General features: G+C 35.7%; 1 protein-coding gene across 6 annotated transcripts in view; it reads left to right on the top strand.

The window, feature by feature from the left end:
* Positions 1–20,209, top strand: part of CNOT4 (CCR4-NOT transcription complex subunit 4) — a 147,399-nt gene that overhangs the window by 60,057 nt on the left and 67,133 nt on the right. For all 6 annotated transcript variants that reach the window (XM_043589628.1, XM_043589625.1, XM_043589627.1 and 3 more), the window contains exons 2-3: positions 3,996–4,261; positions 17,771–17,968. In XM_043589628.1, coding sequence (XP_043445563.1) covers positions 4,088–4,261; positions 17,771–17,968 — 372 coding nt within the window. In that variant the 5' untranslated portion in view covers positions 3,996–4,087. The remainder of the gene's footprint in view (positions 1–3,995; positions 4,262–17,770; positions 17,969–20,209) is intronic.

Raw genomic sequence — 20,209 nt, 5'->3', positions numbered from 1 at the left:
GTGCCTCCCCTACCCCTGCTCACTCACTCTGTCTCTGTCTCACTCACTCTGTCTCTGTCTCTGTCTCTCTCTCTTGAAAATAAACATTCAAAAAAATTTTAAAGCTTAGTTCAGTGGGTTTAACGGAAATTTCTCTATACTTGAAATTTCATTTAATTTTGCATCTCAGCATTTTTCAGATGAAAAAATTGAATCCTACAGCTTTTGAGTGTCTTATCCAAGATTATATAGCTATTTAGTGGAAGGGATGAGGCAGAAATCTGTTCTTTTACCTTATATTCCAATGTTCTACCACATTAGCCTTCCCTCTTAGATTTCACCATTTATATGATTACTTGGGCACATCTCCATGGTACTAGAAGTGTATAAAATGCACTTGCACTTGTATTAATCATCTTAAGGGACTTCTTGCTGTTTTGTCCCTTTTCCTCTAAACTGGAAGATACATACTGTCGCAGACTTTTAAAAATTTTTTATGAAACAGAAGCAATCAAAAAGCAAACTTCAGTATGTCATGTTTTATTTATGGTAATTTACTCTAGAAAGCTTTTCAATTCATAAATCCCAGTGTATTGTTTTCCTTCCCAGCATCCCATAAATTACTCCACTGAAACTTGAGTAAGCTATTGTTATGAAAGTAATGTCCTGTCGTCAGAAGTACATTAGAAGTGTAGATAGCACCCCTTGATTAGTTTCCTGTTGGTGAAACCAGTGTTTGAGTGTGTGTTTTCTACAGGTACAGTTTGTAACATTCAAGTTGGAGGAGCTGTTAGAAATTAGTTCTAAACCCCATTTTCTATATGAAGAAACTGATAGTGACACAATTGGCTCTTGCAAACCAGGATTCCTGAATTGTTTATAAATACGTATTCTGTCTTTTAAAAAAAAAAAAACTTTTCTTTTAAAATATAGAATGATAGGAAAGTATTTCATTTTTTTCCTTCTAATTATTAAAAGACAGATTTAACTTAATTTTTCAAAAGGTGATGAAAGTAATTTCCTTTTTTTTTTAAGGTTTGTGTTTGAAATGCAAAAATATTTTGTAACAAATCAGATAATATAGGTTTTTCTAAAATAAAATTTTGAAAATAAAATTAATTTCAGGAAAAAACTCTCCTGCTTACCTCCATTTTGTCTTTTTTGACATGGTAACACTTTTGTGTAAAATCTTTTATGTGCTTTATTTTCTTAGAGAAACATCAAATATATACACATACAGGATTTACATATTTATGTCAAAGTAATTGTATATTTGTGTTGGTTAGTCTCCAGCTTGCTTTTACAAATTAAAAACTCAAAACTGTATGTAATAGCTTCTGATTTGATATATTCAGTTTATGGCTATATCATTATTTAGTTAATGATTTCCCAGCTGATGGACTGTTACTTTGCAGTTCTCTAGGAACAGCTGCAAATCACAGAGCAAAGTACTTAGGTGCACAGGTGCAAGTATTTCTGTAGGATAGATTCTAAGGTGGTGTGAAGGCATGGTTAACAGCACGGATTCTGGGGCTAAGACTTCCTGGAATAAATCTAGGTTGCGCCACTTAATAGCTGTGCAACTTAAGGCAAGGTACTCTTTGTGCTCTCATTTCCTCTGCAAAGAATTTAGATCAGTGATAATCTTTACTTTCTGAGGAGACTATCTTCTTTGATAGGTTGATGGGGGGAAAATGTTGTCTCCCTATTTACTAACTAAAGAGATTGATCATCTTTTCATATGTTGTAATTAATTTGTAATTCTGTGAATTACTCATCATCTTCTGTTCTCGTTATTTTGTTTGACTTAATTGCCTTTTTAAAATTGCTTTTTGAAATATTTTGGACTCTAACACTTCATTATATGTAGTGAATATATCCTTTACTCTGTTGCTTACCTTTAATTTTTTTTGTTTTCTTTCTACATTGCTAAATCTATCTTTTAAGGCTTCTGAATTATTGTTTTCGCTTAGGAAGACCTTCTGTATCACAAGACTTTTAAAAATTCTATTTTTTTTCTTATACTTTAGTCTGTTTATTTCAATGTATGGATCTTTATACAGATGATTCGGGTTTGATAATAGAATAGATATATACCATTTTTTTCCTTAAAATAGATAAAACAGAATTTTATTATTGCTTTTTAAACTGGTCTCTCCTTGCTATATTGATTTGTACTGTCACTTTTACCAAATATTAAAATCTCATAAATTCATGGTTCTGTTTCTAGAGTCTTTATTTAGGTTCATTGATTTTTTGTCTGTATTTGTTCCCATATCAAAATTTTATTTTTTTCCGTATCATATTTTAAAATTACTTTTCCTTTGTAGTCAGTTCAGTATCTGACAGCACAAATTCCCTCATTTTCCCCCAGAAGTTTCAAAGCAATTTGTATGCATTTACTCTTTTATGTGTAAACTTTAGAATCAGTTTGTTGAATTATGTTTAAAAAAAAAAAAAAACAACAAACCTGAGTTATTTGGATAAAGATGGCATTGACTTATATTTTGCATACTGTTAAAAATAGCGATTTCAACCTAATGTTTTAATTTACCATTGACTTTAACCTAGATTATTACCCAGGTATTTTCAATTGTCCATAATCTAAAGAGATAAATTAATTTTAGTAATTCTTTTTTTAAGTTTATTTATTTACTTTGAGAGAGAGAGATGGGAGGGGCAGAGAGAGGGGAAGAGAGAGAGAATCCCAAGCAGTCTGGAGCCCATTGTAGGGCTCACACACACAAACTGTGAGATCATGACCTGAGTGTAAACCAAGAGTCATCTGACTGAGCCACCCAGGCACCCCAATAAGTTATTTAATTTTTATTCATTTATTTATTTTTCCTTTCTAAAAATGACTTTATTTACAGGGTTAGCCTTGGAGAAGACTTTCATGTCAAAAGGAACACTTGAAATATTCTTTTCTAGATGCAGAGATATTTTGAAGTCACAGGCATTGTCAGGAATACATCTTAGAAAAATTACCAAATCATTTTCTAAAATGCCCTTCAGATGTTACGGTTTTTAATATTCTGAAATTTTATGGTATGTAGAAAACTCACATTGAAACCCACTATTTATAGAGTATCTCAGTTTATTTTTTTTATTTTTTAAATATAAAATCATTTAATTTTTTTTAGTTTTTTTTTTTTTTAATGTTTTTATTTATTTTTGAGACAGAGAGAGAGACAAGAGGATGAGCAGGGGAGAGGCAGAGAAACAGGGAGACACAGAATCCAAAGCAGGCTCCAGGCTCTGAGCGGTCAGCACAGAGCCCGAATTGAGCTCGACCTCATGAACCACAGGGTCATGACCCGAGCTGAAGTTGGACACTTAACTGACTGAGCCACCCAGGCACCCCTAAAAATTATTTAATTTTTTAAAAGACTTTGGAATACGGAATCTATTTGGTTCTTTCCCCCTTCCTGTTTTTTGTACAATTTTGTAGCTTTACCATAGAAATGCTTTTTATGTGCTTATTTTACCAGAAATTTTCATTGACATAATATGCATATTTGGTTGTATACATTGGGTTCTTTGGCGTATTTTTCAGGTCTTTGTTTTCTGTGGTAAAGGTTTGATATTAACATGTAATTATAGATGACTGAAACCTTTTCTGTTTATTTTGTAAACATAATTATTTTCTGACACATTTTAGAATACTATAATACTCCTTCAGTTATTTTGGCAGTGTTATTAACTTTTAGGTCAAAGACTGTTTAAAGTGTATTTTAAGGATGTGTATTATTTATTCCCCTAAAATGTGCTGTGATTTAGTACTAGATGTAGAAAAAAGAAAGTTCTTTTGTTTTTATATTGAATCCAAAAGGTGAATAATGCTAGACTTTATTTTGACCTTCAAAAAAAAAAATTTCAGAATTCCATTCTGAAATCTCTTCTGAGATGATAGCAGAATTTGTTTAATATTTTCCAAATTTTTTGATAATATGATTCCTGATGCTTGAAATGCCATTTTCAGTAGTAAACAGTATGTTTTGTTTCTTGTCATGCAGGTCTTTGAAGTTCTACAGTCTAGTTCTCAGTGCTGAACTTCCTTCTCCCTTAAGTTATTATAAACTTTTGCTGCTGTTCAGTAATCGTGAAGATGTCTCGCAGTCCTGATGCGAAGGAAGACCCTGTGGAATGTCCTCTTTGCATGGAGCCCTTGGAGATAGATGATATCAACTTTTTCCCTTGCACCTGTGGCTATCAGATTTGCCGATTTTGTTGGCATCGAATTCGCACTGATGAAAATGGGCTTTGTCCTGCATGTAGAAAGGTAAATACTTCAGAGTAACTTTGTGTAGTTTTTTTCCTCCCATGCTTATGAATAAGTAGATTTATTTATTTATTTATTTATTTATTTATTTAACCTAATGAGTAAGTAGATTTAAAAGAATCTACAAACATCAGGCGGTTTTATGTGTAGCCTTATATTTTTAAGATACAATGAAATAGTATGACCTTGGTAAAGTCATATTATCTATCTGGTTAACCTTTAGTTTTCCTATCTGGAGAGATTAAAAAGATCCACGGCACTGGATGTTCAAGAGAATTAGGAGTAGGGAGGCAGTGGATTTAGGTAGGATGGTGTGAAATTGGAAAAAACACTTTCGTCTGGGTGGAAATTCACTTCAATTTTCTAGTACAAAATAGGGAAGATGGTTTGATGCTTACTAAAAGAGGTTATGGGTTAAAATGACAGAGAAATCCTGGTTCAGAAGGTAATGGTTACTCATTTGTTGAGTCCTTATGATAACTCGAGTCTGTAATGCTGTTTCTGTTGTACGTTGAAAGTAGGCCTTTTAAGTACCTTGTCCTCAGGTATCATCAGCTAGTGGGCAGTAGGTTTGAAATTCAAATATAAGGCTAAAAAATTCTCTGAGTTTTAATCTTTCTGGGTCTTGTTTAAATAAGTAGGCATAATAGTTACAGTGTAGTGAGTGACTTAATAGAGTGAGTAGGATTGCTGCATTTTATTTTGAAGGTGACCTAAGGCTTAATGCAAATATCTATTTCTTTTGCCTTTGTTTTCCGGTGTCTGTTAGTATGATTTAAACTTCCTTCACTGTTTACCTATTTCAAAGAGCTCTTGTGTTCATTTCTACCAAATTTCAAGAAAGCAGGAATGTGTTTTAGATTTATCTATTTAGATAAATAGGATATTTATTTTATCTCTCAATTTCCTTACCAGAGGAATTATGTCTCAGAAGGCAGTGCATTATTGAGTTGTTGTTTTTTAATCTAGTGGGCATGCAGTATATATTACATGAATGAAAAAAGGTTAGGTCTATTTAAGTGTTAAATAATATGCATAATTACATATATATTATATATATACTTTATTTGTATATAGTATATATAACATTTGTAATAGATATTTATAATGTATATATTATATCTTTTTGTATAGTTAACATACTTTAAGAATGTGAATGAAAAGTAACTGAAACCTTAATATTAGCTTTGGTCAAAGTTTATAATAAATTTGTGTTAGTAGATTTTAAACATTTAGTCATATTTTTAAAATTGGTTCCTGGTCATTCCATTAGAAGATAATTGTACTGAACTATTTTGTTGAAAGTGGTGACTTTTAGTATAGCCCAAAACTATAAGGCTTGTGAATTTTTTTGACTTCATTAAGTTTATCTCTTTCTCTTTCTCTTTTTTTCTTTTGGTGTGCTGTGAAGTAGAGTCTTTTTTTTTTTTTTTCTAATTTTTTTTTTTAATGTTTATTTATTTTTGAGAGAGAGAGAGAGACAGAGTGCAAGCTAGGGAGGGGCAGAGAGAGAGTGAGACACAAAATCCGAAGCAGGCTCCAGGCTCCTCCAAGCCATCAGCACAGAGCCCGACGCGGGGCTCGAACTCATGAATCGTGAGATCATGACCTGAGCCGAAGTCAGACGCTCAGCCGACTCAGCCACCCAGGCGCCCCTGAAGTAGAGTCTTAATAGAAAGTCCAATTGTTAAGTTGTCATTAGAGAAAAATCAGTTATGTGGGGAGATTTCAAAGAAGTTCACTTCAGTTTTAAGGGATTACCCAGAATCACCTTAAATTCTTAGAAAGTAGAGAAAAAAGTAGAAACATGTTAAAGATAAAATAAAATAATTTTAGCAAAGTTGGTTATCAATAGTAGGGTCCCTTTCTGGGAAGACAAGCAAGTGTGGAGAACCTGAAAGACAGTAGACCATTGGGATCAATTTTAAGAAAGAAACATTAGCTCAACAAGTACTCAAGATAAGGCTGCTGAGAAAAGGTAAGAGTAGTGATGCCTTTACGATCCTAAGGAAAATATCAGTGTGGTTGCTTGAGTGTTGCACTGAAGCAGCATATGGATCCAGCCCATCTTTTATGCCATGTAGCACAGACAGATGCTCTCTCTCTGGAACACTGGTTATAAATTTGGGTCAGAGCCTTAAGGTGGATGAAGATACCCTGGAGGAACTAAGACCTCCTATGCTCAGAAGATGAATTATTGATATACCACCACCTTGTCCTCTCTGCAGTCACAAAAGAGCATCCTGCAGTAAACAGAAATAACATTTATAGACTGGTTGACAGAGTTCTTACATGTAAAGATTGCTACAACCAAGAATTAACAGATATTTCAGGAATACCAACATTATGAAAGAGAAGCACAAAAAAGCAGTAAATAAAAGAACCTACCATAAGTAAGCCAACAGAAAGAAACATTTAAAAGTGTCACTGATGCTTCTCAAACAGATAAAAAAGAATGGCATATCTAATGTAGAAGGAACATTTTTTAAAGAGCAAATTAGAGATCCTGAAAATGAACAATCTTATGGGTGGGCTAAGAACAGAGTGAACACAGGAACAAATTAATGTATGTTAACTAGAATTTAAATAAAAATTTGAAAAGAAAAAAAAAGAACAAATTAAGTTGGAAGATCTTGCTGAGTATTTTTTTTTTTTGCAGGATATAGTACAAAAAAAAAAGATAGAAAATAGCATGAAAGAAAAGTTCAGCAGCATAAAAAAGATACACTGTTTTCTAATCTGCTAAGAGAAGCTACAGAAACAGTGAAATAAGAATGAATGGGAAGAAATACAGAACCACTAGAAGAAAATTTCGCATGAAAAGCAGTTGTCCTTAGAAGGGCTGTGTGAGTCTGAGACAAGATGACTGAAAAATGTTAACATCTATTTATATAATTGTGAAATTTTTAATATCTAGAAGACAAAGTTCTAAAAGATTATGGGAGAAAAATACATAGACTATAGAATAAAACTGATACCATTGTTTCTGTTTTACAGAGAATTTTTTTTCCCCGAAGTTTTGAGGGTGAATAACTTTGAAGAATTGTCAATTTCATTCATATGTAAAAGCATATTAAATCGTTTTTCCAGGGGCACCTTGGTGGTGCTTGATTTCTGCTCAGGTCATGATCTCACAATTTGTAAGATCAAACCCCACACCGGGCTCTCTCTCTCACTTGGGATTCTCTCTCTCTCTCTCTCTCTCTCTCTCTCTCTCTCTCTCTCACTGCCCCTCCCCACTCGCTCTCTAAAAATAAATAAACTTAAAAAAAAAAAAAACATTTTCCAGACATACAAAGATTCATAAAGTTTGATATTCACTATACAGGACAAGTAGAAGAAATGGTGACTAAGGTTTTGGACTAAAGCAACTGTTAAGTAAAGGATGGCCATTGAGATGAAGAAGACTGTAGGAATAGGTTTTTTGAGAAGATCAGAAATTCAATTTTAGACATGTTAAGTTTGAGGTTTCTATTAGAAATCTAAGTGGAGATATTGGATAGATTGGTGAATATTCAAGTTTGGTTCTGTTATAGAAATATAAATTTGAGGGTTAGCATATGGAATGTTATTTACAAAATAATACTGGCTGAGATCACGAGAAAGGATCCATAGAAAAGATGAGAGATTATCTAAGGGTGCGAATTCTCATAAAGAATTTTGAGACAGGGAATGCAAGCTGGTACAGCCACTCTGGAAAACAGTATGGAGGTTCCTCAAAAAACTAAAAATAGAACTACCCTATGACTCAGCACTTACACTACTAGGCATTTATCCATGGGATACAGGTGTGCTGTTTCGAAGGGACACATGCACCCCAATGTTTATAGCAGCGCTATCGACAAGAGCCAAAGTATGGAAAGAGCCCAGATGTCCATCGACGGATGAATGGATAAAGAAGATGTGGTGTATATATACAATGGAGTATTACTCAGCAATCAAAAAGGATGAAATCTTTCCATTTGCAACTACGTGGATGGAACTGGAGGGTATTATGCTAAGTGAAATTAGAGAAAGACAAAAATCATATGACTTCACTCATATGAGGACTTTAAGAGACAAAACATGAGCATAAGGGAAGGGAAACAAAAATACTATAAAAACAGGGAGAGGGACAAAACAGAAGAGACTCATAAATATGGAGAACAAACTGGGGTTACTGGAGGGGTTGTGGGAGGGAGGATGGGCTAAATGGGGAAGGAGCACTAAAGAATCCACTCCCGAAATCATTGTTGCAATATATGCTAACTAACTTGGATGTAAATTTAAAAAACCAAAAGTAAAAAAAAAAAAGAATTGTGAGACAACCTCCTTTTGGGTTTCCAAGTTATAATCTTTAGCTGGGGTGGTTATTGTTAAGTCAGACCCGGAAGAAGTTTTTCGGTTTCTTGTTGACTTAACGTAACCACAACTGCTGGGACTTCTGCTTGGTCTCCTGACTACTGGACCTGGCTTCTACTTGTCTCCCGGCTGGAGTGGGTCATGGACAGCAGCCGGTGCAGACCACGGAGAGTCTTGGAGTCTGAGACCCGGCTGAGCCTTGCCAGAGAGTGTGCTGAGCCCACATGCCACCTGTGGTTACGAAGCAGCCCATCTCAGGGACCAGCAAGTCTGTATGTCTCTAGAGACTAGCCTCTGCGGTTGTGTTAACGCAGAGGAGCACAGTGTTGCCAAGGCTTGTAGAAGGCCAGGAAGCCGCCATTCACACATAGCCCAACTCTGCTGGGAAAGTGGCCTGTAGAGGCCACACTGTGAAATGGCAAATTGAGATGATTTATATAAACTTGGAAGTGCAGGTGAGGAGTTCGTTGAAGGAAGCCCTGGTTTGGACTCACAAATGAAACCTGCTTGTTTGCATAAAGGTCCACTTTGCTTTAATACTCTTGAGAAGCAGAGAGGTGGGTAGGTTTTAAAAACTAGGAGAGTTTAATGTTTCTGTTCGGTCCTAGTTGTTGAGCCTAATGGGTTCAGAAGGACCTTAGTATTTCCCTAAACAAAGTCACAGTCTACCTGGTCATTCCTTAGACTGCCTTTGTATGTTCTTTTAGTGCAGCATTTCAGAGAAAAATACCTGGGAACACAGGTACTGATGCAGCATCATACAACACTGACTCACAGTGGAAACCATAATGGCCAAGGAGATGAGAACTTTGTCAAAGTTATTATTTTCATCTCAGAAATAATAGGAGATACTGCATCCGTGAAATAAGAACAAGATAGATAGTCTGAAAAAATTCAGTGAAGGATAAACATTGTTACTGATATTTAAAATATAGCAGAAATAAGGATAGAGTTGGAAGGTGAAATTGAGCAGATCTCTTAAAAAACAGTGCAAAAAGACAAAGGAGGTAGAGTATTTGAGAGAAGAGAGAGCTTTATTTGAGGATCTATCCAGGAGGTTAAATATCAAATAAGTTAGTGTTCTAGAAATAGACCACAGTTATACAGAAGGAAAGTTATCTTCAAAAATATGATTGAAGAATATTCCCAGGACCAAAGGACATATTTTCAGATTAAAAAGGCCTATCAAGTGTCAGGCACAAACTTTTTTTTATTTTTAAATAACAGAAAACTGAAAACAAAGAAGTCTGCAAGCTCCCAAAGAGGAAAAAAGTAGGTTACACATGACCATCCAGAATCAGAATCATTTCAGAACTCTCAAAAGCAAGTCTTGAAGCTAGAAGATACTTCTGAAGGAAATTTATTTTCACCTTAGAACTCCTTATCTGTCTGTTAATTGTGAAGGTACATGAAAAGACATTCTCAGACCTGAAAGATCTCAAAATTTTTTTTACCCTCCGTGCATCTCTCTCTTGAGATTCTCTCAGGAATCTACTGCACAATACGCGTCACCAACATGAAGAAATGAAGAGAGTATGTGTGATAAAGCAAAGAGGTAATCAAACACAAGAGAGACTACAATGGGATTCCTGAGATGATAGGAGAGATGGCAGCTGTGCCTCATATAAGGACAGCCAACTCAAAATGTGGCAGATCAGAAATTTGCAAGGGGCGGCGGTTTACAAAAAGATAAAAATGAGAGGACACTTGGTGTTTTAAAAGAGAAATGTGTTGTGAGGCCATTGCAACGTTTGGAGGACATTTGGTTGAATTACTAATGAACATATACAGATCTAATCAGAGCAAACAAAAGTTGTGCAGGAAAAGGAAAGTAATGGTATTCTACATGGCTCAGATATGTTGTAGAGATTCAGATATTCCCTCCACTACTGATACATTGTTACAGCAGCATTTGTAGAAAGGACTATTCCTTCGCTGTTGAGTATCTTTGAATTCTTTCTTAAAATGAGTTGCTCATAAATGTGTAAGTTTATTTCTAGAATACATTCCACATCCACCCACAGACTTATTTTTTTAATGTTTTTTAAAAATGTTTTTATTTATTTATGAGACAGAGAGAAATAGAACATGAGCAGGGGAGGGTCAGAGAGAGAGAGAGAGAGACAGAGACAGAGACAGAGACAGAGACAGAGACAGAATCCGAAGCAGGCTCCAGGCTCCGAGCTGTCAGCACAGAGCCTGATGCGGGGCTTGAACTCACGGACTGTGAGATCATGACCTGAGCTGAATTTAGACGCTTAACCGACTGAGCCACCCAGGCACCCCCACAGACTTATTTTTTATAGAATTTATTTTGGGCATCTAAGACCTTAGCATTTTCACATAAGCTTTTTATTTAGTATGCAATTTTATCCAAAAAACCTACCGGGATTTTGATTGAGCTTGAATTGAATAAACCAGTCAATTTGAGGAAGAATGACATCTTAAAAATGTTGACTCATCTAGTTCATCAGTAAAGTTTATCTTTGTATTTCTGTAGGTTTTAAACATTTATAAAACGATGTTCTGTAGTTTTCAGCATATGGAGTAGTATATAGCATGTTTTGTTATATTTACCTGTAACTATTTTATGTTTGTTGAGATTTGGCATGTGGTATTTTAAAAATTTGATTTTCCAGTTCATACATAGAACAATTGATTTTGTTAAATAGATGCCTTAAGACTTCCAGTATAACATTGGAATAAGGTGGTAAGAATAGAAGGTATCTTTGTTCCCAGTCTTAGTGGGAAGGAGTTGAGTATTTCACAATTAAGTATGTTATTGCCTGTGAGTTTTCTGTAGATGGCTTTTATCAAGTTGAGGACGTTTTCCTTGCTTTCTGAGTTTTTATTATGAGTGGGTGTTGCATTTTGTCAAATGCCTTTTATGCTTCTTTTGAGATTATCATGTGTTTTCTCCTTCATTCTGTTGAAATGGTACTTTAGGTTGATTGATTTTTGCATCAGCCTTCCCTTCCAAGGATACACTTCATTTGATAATGATATACTACTGTTTTTGTTTTTAATTTGCTTATGTTTTCAGAAAGATTTTTATGTCTGTGTCATGAGAGGTATTTATATGTGGTTTTATTTACATTGTTTTTAGATTTGATATCACAGTAATACAGGTTTCATAAAACGAGTTAGGAAATGTTTCCTCGTCCTCTATATTCTGAAAAAATTTACACGTGGTTGGTATTACTTCTGTTTTATTTCCTCTCCAAATTCATTATTGACCTGGACTCTATCAGAGTATCTTTATTGGAGAGCCGCCAATGGAAACTAGCTGTCACAGGATTCCTCTATGCAGATTTCTGGAATTCTTTTTGGACCATTTCCCTCTTTGTGATATTTTGCCCCATAAATTTCAGTTGCCTCAGCCTCTTCAGGTTTTGATCACTGTCACCTCTGCTCAGTGTGATTGTTGGCCCAGCCAGGGGTCTACTAAGTGCCGGAAGAGCAGAAAGCTGGGACAGACACTCAACGTGTTCATCTATGTTACTTCTTTTCTCTCAGAGGACACAGATTTGCTGTTCAGTACCTTTTGTTTGATGTCTGAAAACAGTTATTTCATGTATTTTGTCTCATTTTCTAGTTGATTATGCTGGTAGGCCTGGTCTGTTGCTATCTCCTGTGTCATGGCTGAAGGTAGAAGTATATAAATAACATTTGAACTTTATAATAATGTAATTGTGAGTATTGACCTAACCCAAATGAGGGTGGAAGGCTAGAATGTAGAATTGATGGTGCCTGGGTGGCTCAGCCGGTTGGGCATCTGACTTCGGGTCAGGTCTTGATCTTGCCATTCCTGAGTTCAAGCCCCACATTGGGCTCTGTGCTGACAGCTCAGAGCCTGGAGCCTGTTTCGGATTCTGTGTCTCCCTCTCTCTCTGCCCCTCACTCACACTCTGTCTCTCAAAAATAAATATTTAACAAAGTTAAAAAAAATACTTTGTTAAAGAAGAAAGTAGAGTTGGAATGTATGGTTAGGCTGGGTGAAAGAAAGCTTTCAATTTGTGTAATATGATAATATCTAGAACTAAAAAGATCAAGTAGCACTCATACAAGCATCTTATTTAATGACGTGATAGTAAATGACAAAATAATCATCTAAGAGTCTAACAGGATTATTTCTAGGGAGAAGCAAGAAAATGAGAGGAAGGAAGGAAGAAAAGGTTCGGGGAAGGAAGAAAATGAGAGATTACTTTTTTCCCCAGTAAACCTTGTAGAACTGTTTAGGAACATGCACAGAAAAATATCAATGAAACTAGGGAAATCATAGGAAAGAAAGTGCAATAGTACTGGTTTTAGTCATAATCAAAATCAAGATCAAACACATTTTAAAAAGAAAAAGAAGAAATTATTTTTACTGCTATAAGGTCCCTAAAGTCATGGAATTTTATTTATTTAACAGTAGATCATGGAAGTATATTGAGCTGATATAAATACCAGGAGAAACTATATCCACATTCATAAAGGAGAGACTTCTAACTTCTATATTTTAGAATTTGATAGATGAAGTAGACCAAATAGAGGGAAATGGAAAATATTGAATGACACAATTAGCAAGCATATGTGTGTTTGTACATGCATCCAACTTTGTGCAAATTAGCACAAAACTTTATTTATTTAAAGTTTATTTTGAGAGAGAGAGCGGGCAAGTGGGAGAGGAGCAGGGGGTGGGGGTAGGAGGACAGAGGATGTGAAGCAGGCTCTGTGTTGAGAGCAGACAGCCTGATGCTGAGCTCAAACTCACAAACCATGAGATCGTGACCTGAGTCAAAGGCAGACACTTAACCAACTGAGCCACCCAGGCACCACCCCTATTTTATTTTAATTTATTTATTTGTAAGTACTAATTTACTTTCTCTACACCCAACATGGGGCTCAAACTCATGACTCCAAGATCAAGAGGCACATACTTCCAACTGAGCCAACCAGGCACTCCAAATTAGTATAAAACTTTAAAATACAAGTGTAGTGAACACAAAAATTGACTCCTAGGCCACAGTGGAAATATTAACCAGTTCCAAAAAGAAGAACTCAGTTGTGTATTTCTTTTTATTTATCCTGCTTGGGGTTTACAGGGCTTCTTAAATCTGTACCTTGGTGAGTTTCATTAGTTCTGGGGGAAAAAAAAATCAGTTATCTCTTCAGATATTGTCTTTATTCTCTTTCTTCTTCTGGGACTCTGATTAAATATTTTTCATATTTTTTTTTACTACCTTCCATGTCTCTTAATTTCCTTTCTGGTTTTTTGTTCGTTTGTTTTTTTTTTTTTTTTTTTTTTTCTTTCCTTAATGCATTAATGGATGATTTCTTCTGATCTTTCATATTGTGTTTGAATTGTTTTTGGTCACCTTTTGCTAAATATGTCTATTGAATTCTAAAATTTTGCCTTTATAGAAGTAATGTTTGTTCTTTTTTCATGCTTGGTATATCTTAAATAGATTTTTATACCCTGCAACATACTTTCAAGTTTATCATATATTTATTTAAACAGATAAGCATTATTTTTAAATCTGTATCCAGTAATTCCACTAAAGTCTGTGAGGAATGTTTCTACTGGTTGTTGTTCATGTTGTTTTCTTTATGTGTTTGATTATCTATGCCTGCCTGCTTCCTGGTTGTTGTCATTGAATTATTTGTAGGGTTCTCCAGGGTCCAAGGTAGATTTGCCCTCCTCTAGAGAGACTTTGATTTGGCTTCTGCTGGATACTGTGAACATTGCCATTAGGGATGCCTCAAGCATAATGGTCTTTGGTGGGGCCAAGTATAAAGACCTTAAGTCTCCAGGATCCAAATCTTCCTAAGATTGGTTTCAACAACTTCTCCTTCAACAACTGATTTTCTTCTATCCCCCTTTTGTTTTTTTTGTTTTTTGTTTTTTGTTTTTTTTTTATCTTGTTCTGACTTCTCTGTAGTTTGTTCTTATCCTGAAACTAGCAGGCCTGGGTCTCAGCTTAACATGGAGATGATCTCCCCAAAGAGTCTTCATCTTGGTCTGGCCCTGGGCTTTGAATGCTGTCCCTCTTTCCCCATTTGTTGTTACAAAGACTTTACCCTTACCTCTCTGGATTTTGACTTTTATACAGAAATTGGCTTGGGACTTCTCACTGCAGATCATTTATCATTTTTAAGATTTTGGTTAAAAAATAAAGCTTTATATGGTAGTTTACATCATTTCTAGCAGGAGGAAAAGTTAAAGCTGTAAATACATTTATTGGAAAACAGAACAAAAATGAGTGAGCTTATTGCAGGTTAAGAAACCAAAAGAGAGTATTAAACATTGTGATAGTGGAAGCGCAGGGATTCAGCAGAATTTGGTAAAATAGAAAAAAGTAATATTTCAATAAAAGTTAGAGCTGGTTCTCTGAAAGACCAATAAAATAATCAAATTCTTGGCAGGTCAGATCAGAAAATAAAGAGAAGAGACATAAAGATACATTAGAAATTGAAGTGGGACCATAACTACACAGATGAAAGAAAATAAGTGATATGTTAGTGATTATATTATATTATATTAGAAAATAAGTGCTTTAATAACCACCTTAATAGTTTGGCAGTTTATCATCAAATTAACACTATTAAAAATGTTTTACACATTAAAACTGCTTTTCCATAGGTGACATACTTCACACTCCTTTGATACATAACATATAATAATATATTTAAAGAAAGCTCCCCTGCTTATAATTTTTCATCTGATGCTATATTTCTAGAAAATTAAGTTTAGGGTATGTGTTTCAGTCAAAAAGTAGACCAGATGTGTTTTTCTTTATGATCATTTTCAGTACTATCGTTGCTCGCTTTGTAGGTCACACTGTCTGCAGCTATTCAGATTATGTGTCTCTGTCTCATTGTTAGTCCACCTCTCTTCCTCCACTCTTCCTACCAGCTTGTTAAGTTTCCTGTCCCTGGGTTTGCTGAGGAGGTATTTGCGGTGGTGTGTGTGTGGTGGAGCAGCGCTCACGGGATGCATGCTTCTCCTACTTTTTGTGAAACCTCTAGAAAAGTTAAGACTTTTAAAAAAGGAAAATTAGCATTGCTAACTTTTCAGTTTTAGAGAGTAGCTTGGTGTTCATTTGGCAGATATTTATTGAGCTCCTAAAATGTGCACTACTAGCTTTATATTTCATCCTAGAGACAGACTTCGGGTCATGGATTACCAAGTCAGCTGTTTTACTTGCCTCCCACTCGCAAGGAAGTTAGAGTATGTCACATAGGACCAATTAGCTGGAAGATTCGGATTTTTAAATGTGGGAATCAAATGGTATGGGTGCTTAGATCCTGCAGGACCACTAAGAATGTCTGAAGATTGAAGAACAGGGTTTTTGGAGACCTTCTGATATTACCAGTAGAAGCCGAGGAACGTAAAGAAAAGTCTCACTTTCTCAATTGCCTTTAGCATTAATCTGAGTGTGTTCACAAATTTGAGGGGTTTTATTTGTTTTTGTGTTTTACTTACATAGGAAAAGATGAAAAGTACCTTTATGTTAAAAGCATAGCAGGGTTTCAAGCTTTTGGATACTCTCTCCACTGTACCTTGTTCCTACTTTTTTCCTGGAGGTCATCATTTCTGTTAGCCCCCACTCCTGTATTCTGATAGGCACAATTTCCTATTTCTGGGATCTCTGGGTATCCACATTTAGATATGATTGTATTTAATGTGTCCTGTCTTCCATTTATTAACTATTTTTTATTAGTAGTAATAATAACCGATTTATTAAATGCTTATGTATAGGACACAGTCTTAATCACTTTAATGTATTTCCTTTTGTAACTCTTACAGAAACCCTCTTAATAAAGTCCTATGATTCCTATTTTACAGAAAGGATGACTGAGGCAGGCAGGTCACATAAATTAGCCAAGGTCTCTCAGATGGTAAAGAGGAGCCAAGATTCAAAGCCAGGCAGTGTGAGTCCACAGCTCTTACTCAGACAACCGTTAGCTTTGGCATTAACAGTAGCAATGAAAACAATATTATAATGACAAAAAAGGAAAAAATTACAACATTGGAATTGCTAGTATTTATTGAGGGATTACTATGTGCCAGTCATGATAATAATTGCTTTATTTTTTTGTGAATTTCTTTTCATGTTTATTTATTTTTGAGACAGAGAGACGGAGCACAAACAGGGAGTGACAGCAAGAGGGAGACACAGGATCTGAAGCAGGCTCCAGACTGAGCTGTCAGTGCAGAGCCTGACGCGGGGTTCAAACTCACGAGCTCAGAGATTGTGACCTGAGCTAAGTCAGACGCTTAACTGACTGAGTCACCCAGGCACCCCAATAATTGCTTTATTTTATCTTTACCCCCACCTTTAAGATTATTTTCAGCTTGTGAGGATACTGAGACATAGAATTTAATTGACTTGCTTAAGTCCACATGGCTAATAAGTGTTGAAACTAAAGTCAAACTCCTGAACCAGAGAACCTACAGATTGTTGTTTATTTGCCCGTTTATCTTCCTCTAAGAATGAATTGAAGAATAAGCACTTCGTTAATCTTCTAACACATAGTAGGTTTTCATTAAGTGCTTATTGAAAATAGTATATAAAGCCATGTTTACATGAGGTAACTTCTACTCTTTGCCTCTTCCACAGCACTTTAGATGTTTGATTTTTCCTGTCAACTCTGCTGGACACTATACGGAATACCACCGTTGTATTTTTTTAAATTATAGAACCTTTGTAATTCTGGAGTATTTTAAGTTTAGTGCTAAAAATAGTCTGTGCTAAGCTCTAAAAAGATAAATATTTTTTAAAAACTTGTATAATTTTAAATTTATTAAATAAATAATACTTGAAGCAATTGAAAGATTGAGAGGGGCCCCTGCATGGCTCAGTCCGTTAAGCATCCTATTCTTGATCTCGGCTGAGGTCATGATCTCACATCTTATGAGTCCAACCCCCACATCTGACAGCGAAGAGCCTGCTTGGGATTCTGTCTCTCCCTCTCTCTGTCCCTTCCCTGTTTGCACTTTCTTTCTCTCTCTCGCTCTCTCAAAATAAATAAATAAACCTAAAAAAAAAAAAAAAAAAGATTGAGAAAAAGGGAGATGCAACAAATAACCACATACCCATCATCCAGAATTTGATCATTGTTTATGTATATACCTTATGTCTTTCCATATTTAATACTAACTTCTTTGTTTTGTGCTTAAAGCCATATCCAGAAGACCCAGCAGTTTATAAACCACTCTCCCAGGAAGAATTGCAGAGGATAAAGAATGAGAAAAAACAGAAACAGAATGAGAGAAAACAGAAAATATCAGAAAATCGCAAACATTTGGCTAGTGTACGTGTTGTACAAAAAAACCTCGTCTTTGTTGTAGGTCTGTCTCAGCGCCTAGCAGACCCTGAGGTAAGCCCTCTTGTGTTTTCTTTCTCAACTTGACATTTTTTTCTTTTTTGCTTATCTTATTTGGAAATAACAGCTGACCTTGCCTATTTCCAGGATTTCCCTGAAATTATTAAAACTTAGGAGAGAATGGGAAATGATTTTTTAATTCTCTCTAAGCAACCAATGGCCAGTTGTGATCTTAGGCAAGTGTCTTTATCTTTCTTGGCCTCCTTTCCTTTAGTTGTAAAACGACGTGGTTGAGCTAAATCTCTGAAATCTCCTTTAGTGCTAATAATCTGTGAAAGTTGGATAATTGTCTTATATTGCTATATGGCTAGCGTGTGACATGACTACTCTGTTTCTTTCCTCTTTTCTGTAGCTGTGTAAGGATCGCCCTGGGCATGCAGCTACGTGAACCCACTAGAGAGCTGTATTTTTTTAATCCTGCCCAAGTAGTGATTCTTGCTTATAGAAGAGTTAGAGAACTACTGCTACGCTGTACCATCATTCTTTATTCATTCATTTCAAGCCAAGTTTGGGGAAAGAGGGAGAATTTGATGAAGGAAAATAATGGACCGGGTTCTGTGGTGTGTGTTTGGAGGAAGAGCAGACCTTATTACCCCCTCTGTTTATTACCTCTTTTTTCTCCTTTCACCTTCAGTGCCGTAAGAGTAACACTGAGCTCATAACTTTCCCTGATACCCTTGGATGTATATCTGCTAAGTTTTCGTTTCTGATGTATTAGGAGGTGCTGACTAGATTGATGGGAGGGCAGATAGAAGCTGATTGACAGCCAGAGTGTTTACTTGAGTAGGAGAGAGTTGGATTTGGGGGCTCTGCCAAAGGTACCCCTCGGGAAGAATTTGGAGTAATATTCCTCATGGTACCCATTAAGAGGGGAGGTTATAGTGAATATGCTTAGGGAGGTGGGAATCTTCACACTTGGCTAAGTGGGCTAATGGCCCAAGAAGAATGAAATTTAACGAGTGTAAACATTAAGTGTACTGTGTAATTGAGGTTGTGAAGGGCTTCGAGATCAGTAGAAGAGAAAGTCAGAGAGACCTTACCAAGAAGGCTTTTCTCATTGGCAATAAACATAGAGGCAACTCCAGAATTACTTGGACCTAAGTCCAGGGATGCTGGCATTAGTGGGTTGCATGAGTCCTTCAGGAGACCAGGTTCTTTGCAAAGCCAATGGGGTTGGTCTAGAATTCCACAGGAAAGGACTTTTCAGCAATGGCTCTTAAGAATGAGAGCTCATTTCAGGTCTGTGACTCAACCTCAACAGCCAGTTCTTTCTTTTTTCTTTTTAATTCCTCAGGCAGGCAGAATCCCACTTCACTTGTGACCATTTTCTTGAACACCGCTCCGACTTTGCACCAGTCCTTCTGTCTTCGCCTTTCAACTCTTGTCTTTTTTCTAACTAGAAAAAAGGGCCCTTCTTGCCTCTGCAAGTTTTTTACTTTATCTGTCTCTGTTTACTCCTACTGATCTTACTGATTAGAGTCTACTTGTGCTTTCTGAAACTGGTATTCCAGTAAATGAATGGAACTTTTATTTTGATTTGACAAATCTTGGATATGCATGTACTTGACTGTGTTAATACATCCTGGGTCCTGTCACCTATAGTACTGGAGGCACATAGGGAGCAATGCCCGAAAGCTGGCTGAAATTAAGCCATAGTCTCAGTCTGCTGTTTGGATTATAGGTTTTCTGCCTCCTCTTTGTATTCTGTGATTTGTTTCTATTTACTTACAGAGATTTCTTATTTCCACTTCAAAACATAACTCCAGTAACGTTAATCTGAAGAACTGTTACACAGAAAGAAATTAATCTAGGTGGTGACTAGTGAGAGAGGACACCTTATCATGAATCTAAATGTGCCTTTAAAAAAAAATCACTGTACTGGTTTTATGCTTTTGAAATCAGTGTTCTTGGTGAGAAGACCCTGAATTTTTTTAAACATTGGTTTCTCTCATTTATTTCACTTGAAACCCTAGGAAGACCAGAGACCACTGTTTTATTCACTCAATCCTACCATTTCTAAACAATAATATCTTAACACATCCTCTTAATTTGTGTGTATAATCTTTTCCGTTTGGAAAACTTAAAGTCAGCTTTATTAGAAAACTTGAAGTTTCAAATTGCTAGTGGTAACTTTCAGGTTAAAGGAGCTCCCTATTATTTTTGGATGATGAACAATTTGGTGTGTGACTGAATTTTTTTTTTAATTTAATTTTTTTTAAATGTTTGTTTATTTCT

Source organism: Prionailurus bengalensis, chromosome A2, assembly GCF_016509475.1.
Source record: "Prionailurus bengalensis isolate Pbe53 chromosome A2, Fcat_Pben_1.1_paternal_pri, whole genome shotgun sequence".
Classification (NCBI taxonomy): domain Eukaryota; kingdom Metazoa; phylum Chordata; class Mammalia; order Carnivora; family Felidae; genus Prionailurus; species Prionailurus bengalensis.
This window is presented reverse-complemented; position numbering and strand designations above follow the sequence as displayed.